This window comes from Apteryx rowi, unplaced genomic scaffold, assembly GCF_003343035.1.
Source record: "Apteryx rowi isolate R43461 unplaced genomic scaffold, aptRow1 scaffold_18, whole genome shotgun sequence".
NCBI classification, from domain to species: Eukaryota; Metazoa; Chordata; class Aves; order Apterygiformes; family Apterygidae; genus Apteryx; species Apteryx rowi.
In genome coordinates this window covers 5316056-5324381 of record NW_020448085.1, presented here as the reverse complement: position 1 = coordinate 5324381, position 8326 = coordinate 5316056, and the positions used below count along the sequence as shown (strand labels likewise).

Sequence of the window (8326 nt, the reverse complement as noted above, 5' to 3'; positions counted from 1 at the left end):
AACTGCAATCTCTGAGGAGAAGAAAACTTTGTTTAGTAACTTGTGCCAAATGCATGTGTGTTTATTACATGTGCATGTGTCTTGTACACTACATTCTTCTGTGTCCTCTGTGAAGACTCATGCTGTAAATCCAAATACTCTTGCCATCAGAGGGAAAAACTATACCTCTAATGTGGATATTCTGGGTCACAGGGCCTAAGATATTTCTGCAGGGCCTCTATTTCTATCATGTAGGAACAGACTCCCTGCACCCAAGAATCACGTCCCAGAGATTCAGCAAGATGCAGGAGGGCACCAGCATGGACAAAGGGCAGCTCGATTGCTACGTGGAAGTGATAAGCTGGCATGAGGAGAGCTCAATGCAYGACTCTGTGGCAGAGACACAGATGGGGTTATCTAAGGACCTAATTGTTTATGCATGCATGCCAATGTTGCATCTCTGAAAGCTTACCCRGAAACATTTCTCAATCTGCGTGACACAGGAAAATCCTTTCCACAGGATTTCCCTGCATTCACCTTTTTTTGTAGGGCTTGTAGGTCTTTCATCTCATCTTTGGGGTCTCAACTGTTCTTCTGAGCTGCAGTCAGAAATCAGAGTAGTACTTGGCTAGGAGACTTCCAGGGTACCCTCCCTTGCAGTAATGGGGAGCGGGAAAATGATCAGCATGCAGGGAGAGGCGAACTGTGCCATAGAAGTCACTGAAGTCTGGGAAAAGTCTTAAACCAAGGACCAAAGCATGCTCCCACAATAAAGATTAGACAACTTGAGCAGAGGCAATGTGCTCTGCCTGYGGTGTCTATAGGAATGGGAGCAAAGGGGGAAGGGGCATTTTTCAGTTCCTGACCCAGATGCTGAAGCCAGTAAAATTCTTGTCACTGATTCCCCTGCTGGTATATATGTTCACATGTAAATGCTGCTTCTGAGACTGTAAAGTATGTTTGATGAAAGGTGCTAAATCAGCATTACTAGCTATTTATAGACCTGCCTGTAACCACAGCCCTGGATCTGCACATTCCCAGTCTCTGGGGAAGTTCAGGTCATATCTGAATTCTGTTGTCTCAGGCATGCATAATCCTAACTAGCCACAGCTGCAACCAGTGTCAGGTTTTTGTTAATGCAGAACAAAAATGCCCAGAACCTTGGCTCCAGGAGAGCTTTTGTTTATCTGATCTCTTTGGAGARCCCTAGCCTGCCTTTCCCGTAAGGACCAGATGGAGTAACAAAAAAGACTGAAGGCCACAAGACCATTCTGGGTGAGTATTGTCTTGTTGTCAGCTTGAGCAGCAGAGTACAGGCGAACCCAGCTCTTTGACAGGGACAGCGATCCCAGATCCCACTGAGGGAGGAACACAGCTCCCAGGGCAAAGGCTATCAGCTCCCTTTAACTACATCACAAGTAGGAGCAGCCAGAGGGAGATGGTTGCTGGGCTCAGACACCACAGCTCCCACCTGCCTCAGCTTTGCCATGAGGACTTGATGCAGCAACCAGACTCCCAAATCAGTGCCCACCATATTTGCAGAAAGCACTCAGGCTCCACAGTGACACAAACTGGGCTTGACTGACCATTCCCATCCCAGCTCCTTTACAGAGCAGAGGAGCCACGGACAGGAATAGCCCTGTGGCCTGGCCCTGGGAGCCCCCTATTCCCAGCCAGCTGCCAGCTCTGTGCTGCTTTCACAGATGCAGGAAGGTGAAGCRGGATTGGATCAAAAGCGCAATTCCCCCCATGCACAACCTTTTGCTAGCAGCAGAGCAAGAGAAGCCCTTCCCCCTCTCCAGCTGTGAAGGAAGCTGCTGAGGTCCTTAGTGTCGCGATGGCTCATGGCACTCCCTSGACAGGGCTCCCGTGGGCTCAGTGGGCTGCACATGTGCAAGGACCAGCTCCCTCTCCCCTCACCCTTGGGGCTGCGGTTGTCATGCTGTGCAGACTGCGCACAAAGCACAGCTCAGCAGCTTTGCAACTGCCTTGATTGCCCATAATTGCAGCCTGCTGGGGTTGGGGATTTTTGTGGCTTACCCTTCCTGACCTTCTTGCTTGCAATAAGTTTCCACCAGGCCACCCTCTTTCCCCCCACTCCCAAAATCAGGCTTAAAGAGATACAGARGAAGCATTTCCAGCAGGGAGGGAGAGAGGGAAAAATAACTTCAGAGAAAATGAGTGAGAAGGGATGTTAGGATCAAGTCCTGTGTCATTCAGGCAGGACTCCTAAAAATCAGTAATTGTGTTTGTGTACAGATGATATCCAGACCTTGGTTAGTGCCTAGTGTCTCCAGTGATTTTTATAGCTGTAGGATTTGCCACAGAACTTGCTCCTTGTTAAAGACGAGCTCCAGCATCTCATCTTGCTTGGCTTTTATTGTGTTGTTTCTATGAGTTGTTTCTATTCTGTTCTTAAGTCTTCAAGATGGCAGCAATACTGCTCAGATCCTGCCCCATGTATTAAGCAATATTCGAGTACCAACTCCAGTGGAAATTACTCAGCATTTCTACCCAGTTACCTGAGATCAAAGGGGATTTCCAACAAATGATGCCTTGCCCTTGAATAAGCAAGAATTGAAATTCTCATGCTAGAAACAGGGAAACTGAGGCACACAACACACCATGTCCTTAGTCAAATAATGAGTCAGTAGCAACTCTGGCAGCCCGACTCCACGTTCTCCTTCTGACCATAGGATGGCTGAGCTAATGAAAAACAGTCTTCAAACACTCTTGTGCCCTTTCAAAATGACCCTTAGAATGAAATTCTCAGCAATATTTAACCAGTAAGTATTTTTATTGTTGATTTTGAATCCATTAAGACTACATTATGTTGGATTATAAGACTTTGGCTACATCTCCCACATTTGCATGCAGGTATTACATTTGCAAGGTTTTCTCAGAAAAATGGAGCAGGCACTTAAAATGCATAAAGGTTATACGATTATAACATGGAAGCTGCATGTTAGTTACAAAAATTTGTACCACATGTACCAGTAACAAACCCACACCCCCATGTAAAACTTCCTTGACCTTCAATAATCTGCTTCCTCTCTCCCTCATCTCCATGCCCCAGCTGGCTGTCAGCCCAGCCCCCCCCTGTTTCTGAAAACAAAAACATTTTCCAGAAAAGTTTAGTACAGTACATTGTTTTCCCTTAAAAACTAAAAAAGTTTCTCCTCCACTACCCCCTCCCCCCAAATGAAAATCTATCATAATCTACACATTTGTTCAAGCATTTAAATGTTACAAATCTCTATTGCATTATTCAAAAGTATCAGATCAGTAACGAACTTCTAAACATACTAGATTGACCCTAAAATTCTCCTTCCCCCCAAACTAGAGAACTGAAAATGCTATACTGCATTATCACACTTGCATGCATGTATCCTGAGCCACCTGTATTTATTCACCTTAAGCCCCTTTTAATAAATAACTGTCCAGCAGTAACATCCAGAAGTGTGCTGTCTCCTCCAAATTAAACTCTATATTTACAGAAGAAGGGCTGTTTTCTCAGTGAAATGTTGTGTTTTTTTAAAAAACAAAAACAAAATAACAACAATAAAAACAGCAAACATTTAAGAGAGAAAGCATATCACTGATCAAGTTTGTCTAAAGACCAACAGGAGTAAAAAGTATTAGGAGCACCAGGTGCACATGCATTTGAACTGGTACAGTTCATGAAATAATGTCATTCATTGTTATACTCGCTCATTCAGATGAGGAGCTGATTCTTTTTCTTTTTTTCCTTTTTACATTGAGGGCCGTCTGCTCTGCAGCCAACTCCCACAGATGACAATACATGCACTGAGGTTGAAAGATGGCCATGAACATGCTTTGATCAATGTGGTTCTGTATCAGCTTTAATCACATGGGGTTTTTGCTCCCCACTGCTTTGTACCTTGTTTCTTCTCACATCTGTGCTAAGTGTGAGCCAAAGGTCCCCCAAATCCTTATTTTTCACTTGGATGAGGCAAAGCAYTAGATACTCACTTTTTGCAGGTTTCAAATGATGCTACAAGCTTGAAAATACTGGGGAATCATCCCACATGAGAACATTTCTTAACAGTGCAACTAYTGTAATCACAACTGGCCTACAAGCATACTAAACCAAACATAATCAAACATCCAGCCAGTCAGAGCGATTTTGTCCCTTCATTTATTATGAGCCAGTCCTCAGCTGAGAGACACTAGCATTACTGCCTTGACTTTGGTTGGCCTATGTTAGTTTACACCAGGTGAGGATCAAGCTCAGTAGACTATACGATAGCAACCAGTTTCTCCTATTGCATTGTTATAGTGCCTGAGATCACTGCAAACGGACACATGTTTACAAAGCCAAAAGGCCTTTCTGTAGCCAGTGCAGTGTATTCACTGCCCCACTCACTTGGCAAAGGCAAGTCAGTCTGGTTCACTTTCTTTTCTTCCCACTTTACCTACAAACTATAATCTAAACCTGCAGTGCTCCCATTGCAGAAGCTGCAGGAAAAACTTGAGTTATACACCAAATGCTTAATTTTGTATAGTGAGGATGCTGAAAGCTCCATTTACACTGAATGTAATTTTCAAATCTATGGTGCTTCCTACTCTATCATATATRGACCTGATTACCTGGAATCCCAAACCATTACTGCCTCCACTGTACTTGCAAGTTACACAGAAATTGTTAATATCTGCTATCTCTGCAAGACGAGACATATTCTAGCAAAGATTCCCCTCAACTACAAACAATAGGTGTGTTGGATGTTTGATTGTAACAAGCCCTGCCCAAGCCAACACCTCTGTTCTCACTGAAGGTGAGTCAGATTTTGCCTACTTTAACATCAGTGCAAATCTGCAACGAGAGGTCTCTACTGACCCCCCCTTAAGAACTATACAGGGCCAAGACAAGACAGAATCTGACCTGCAGACTTTTTCATTTGCTCAAGTTTACTTCTGATCCATCAATTCAACTTTATTAACAGGTACTAATTTTGTAAACAAATTTTTGCTTTGTGTTACTGGCTCCTTACCATCATTTGTAAGCTTCACCAYTGTGTCAATTCCATCACTGCCTGGTGCTGAAAGACTTGGCATCTAAGATGTCTGTATATAGATATAGCACAGATACAGCAGAGGTCTGCCCATTGCTGCAGGCAGCTGAATCTCAAAGGCCATTTTTTACCCTGGCAGGGGGATTTATTACCCTCTGCATTTCAATTCCTGGCTAGAATTTGTTGYCTCATTATTCTTAGATGGCCAACATCAGAGACTGTTAGGGTCATCTGCGCACATGCATTAGAACAGGGCTGAGACCTAGCAAATTTATTTCATGTAGGCTTCCATATGACCACAATAACGTGAGCCARTGATCTTTGCTAGCAAAGCACCTTCCCCCACGTCCAGGTCCCTGTCCTCTCCCTGGAACAATCCAGTTCCTTTCACCAGTGTCAGAAGTGGAGCTTCACCAGAACTGCAATGAAAAATTGGACACATTTTAGTTTTATCTTTCAGCTGAAAGAAATAGAGATAAGCAACTGATGACTGACTAAGTGTCACACTGGCTGCAAAAGGCCTTTCCATCCATGGGAGTGCTACTCTCCGAGCAAGTTTTGTAAAGGCAGAGAAACCAAACAGAAGCCTACACAGTTCCCACACAAAAACACACGCTTCTCCTCCAAACAGAAATCCATTCTTATGGACCAGATTATGCAGACCCTATTCAAGTGACTAAAAAGAATGAGGATAGGGCTGAGTACATCCCAATTATCCTTTCTGATCATGAAGAAGTCACAGGTCAGCAAAGTACTTGGGCATAAGGATGTTCATCTTGACCTGCAGGACATTTTAATGCATGCAGAAGTGCTTTGCTGGCTCAGGCCTAAATCAGGAACAGCTCCAAGGCCAGCTGGCACCAATGAGTGTGATTCCACTACCTGCACCAATATACATGAGGTAAGAGCATAACTTAAGAGAGCAGAGCAGTGCAAGAGGAGAAAGAGGCTCTGTGGTTCTTCTGAGTTTAATCTTTAACAGCCCCAGCTGCATACACACGGCATGTCACAGTGATCAGCATAGACTGATGAGAGCTTGGTGTTGCTTTCTGCACATGGGACTTCRACTGGAAGTAGTAAGCCTGATTCCTACCTGTACCAGTGCAACTTTATATTCCTGTAGCAACAGCATGAAGAGGCCTTAAATCTGGAGTAACTGCATGATACAATTAGTGTTTTATCTTTGAGTTATATGCCAATAACTAGCATTATGTGCTGTACACCCACACCTACACAGAGATAGAGAGAGAAGTATATGCTGTGTCATAACACAACATAGACAAAATTTCTACAACTGTCCTAGTAACACAGCCAGTGACACTGCTAACCAACACATGGATCTGCAGCCACCCTCTCCAATACCATATAATTGGTGGTAGAGGAGAAAAACAAGCTCAGGTGTTACTTTGATTCACTAGGGAATGATCTGGGTGCAACCCACTCAGGTGTTGCTTAGCAAACACAATTCGTGGACTGCCCCACAGTCCCGCGTCATAAATCCCCACCTCTATGTGGGTGCTAACATCACTTTCAGATGGCGCAGAGAGTTAAGGTCATCAGCAAGTAGCCCCAACACTTGGGAGAACCCCAGCCAAACATCATATAGAAAAGGAGAAAGGCTAACATTGACACAAGACACTGTGTCATCCTCAACCACAGGCAGACTGCAAGGTTACATGTTAGCGGGATCTGGGCTGTCTAAAGATAGATGTTCATAGGGGGATTCATATTTGAATCAYGAGAGCATCCAGAAATCAAAAGGAAAATCCTCAATGATTAAATGGCAATGGAATTGATTCCTGTATGCTCCTGATGTATATATAAAACACATGCTGTTTGCRTATGGTAGCAGTTATGTTAGTTACATATTTTTTTGTTCCATTTTGGAGCATGTTTTGTGTAAATGAAAACTAAACACTGAACCAAAAAGTTTTTTTCTAAATTCAGCTGATATTTGGACAAATACAAAGCCAGGTCTTGTTCAGGGTTTGGATTTCTAGAACCAAAATCTGACCTTCAATGACTACTCTATGCAACCAAGTCTAACCATTTGCAGAGATGGCAGGTTCAATACTGATTTTCCTCAGGAGAAAAAGATACTCCTCCATGCTAGATTATTAAAGCTAGGTTATTGGCACATAATCTCATTTTACCTCATTAAGTTAAACTTTCATGGAAATTCCACCTGCAGAATCAAACAGAGGCAGAAAATTATCTTTGCAATTATTGCTCCCTGCTAACATCTGGATGCAGTACTGTTGGGGAAAGAAAGCAAATTCTTCAWTGAACTATGTTTAACCGACTTGCAGGTGGCAGCTACCAAAACAACTGATGCGCATGTATCTGGCTAAAGTTATTAATGTATGATCTGACGTACCAAGTCAGACAAATGTCATATGTAAATAGATCTTCAAATGTATACATACTAAAGCTGCAACTGTATCTAGATGATCATTTTGGTTTGTTCCTATTTCCCATAGCTCTGAATCTATCCACTGAATGTTTACTCAGCACGTGTGGTATAAATATATTCATACATTAAAATTGACACTTGGCAATTTTTCTTTTTTTTTTTCTTCTTTTTTTTTGCTGACCAGCAACAAATTCTGATATCTTTAACTGTAAACCAATACTCAATAAATATGCTGTGTTCAGCAAAGAGACATGTTTTGTCAATCAGGGTTTTGCCACACTCTAAGCCATGGGCTGGGGGGGCGGGCGTGAGGGGGGGGGTCCAGGAGGGGCTCGGGATGGGGGTGGTCCAGGAGGTGGCTGCCTGGAAGGAGGCTGCAGAGACACAGGAGGAGAAGGACTTCTTGGAGCATTGTTAAGAGGAATGTCATCACGCTTTGGCAGCTTCGGAGGTGGGCTGTAAGGAGCGGAGGTCCCATCTGATTTCACCCGAGTGAAGTTTATGCATCTTCCCTGGAGATAAAGAAAAAATTATTATTTATTACAAAAATGTGTTTTGACTCATCAGCAATTAGCCAAAGGGGCTGTAAGCAGAAGGGTCAGACTGCGCTTAGAGATCTTCATCCGGTATCATTCCCTGGGTCCTACACATGACATTCAGACCATGTTGTATTAATGGACAGCACTAGAAAGCAATGCTTCTCTTGGGTTTCAGAGTTGCTGCCTATAAAGAATAGCCTAGGACTTGTTTAAGCAAAAAGGGAGCCCAATGTGACATTGCTCACATTTGCCCTCTGCTCTGCTACTGGAGCTATGCAGAATGCGACTAAAGCCACAACTTCACAACAGAGTCCTGCCAGCCTTGGCAAGATCCCTGACTGACAAGGAAAAAACCTCATAGC

General features: G+C 43.5%; 1 protein-coding gene across 1 annotated transcript in view; it reads right to left on the bottom strand.

Annotated features, from left to right (window-relative positions):
- Positions 1–7706: 7706 nt before the first annotated feature.
- The window catches only part of ANTXRL (ANTXR like), a 60712-nt gene continuing 60092 nt past the window's right edge, over positions 7707–8326 (bottom strand). The window contains exon 18 of the mRNA XM_026061330.1: positions 7707–7937. Coding sequence (XP_025917115.1) covers positions 7707–7937 — 231 coding nt within the window. The remainder of the gene's footprint in view (positions 7938–8326) is intronic.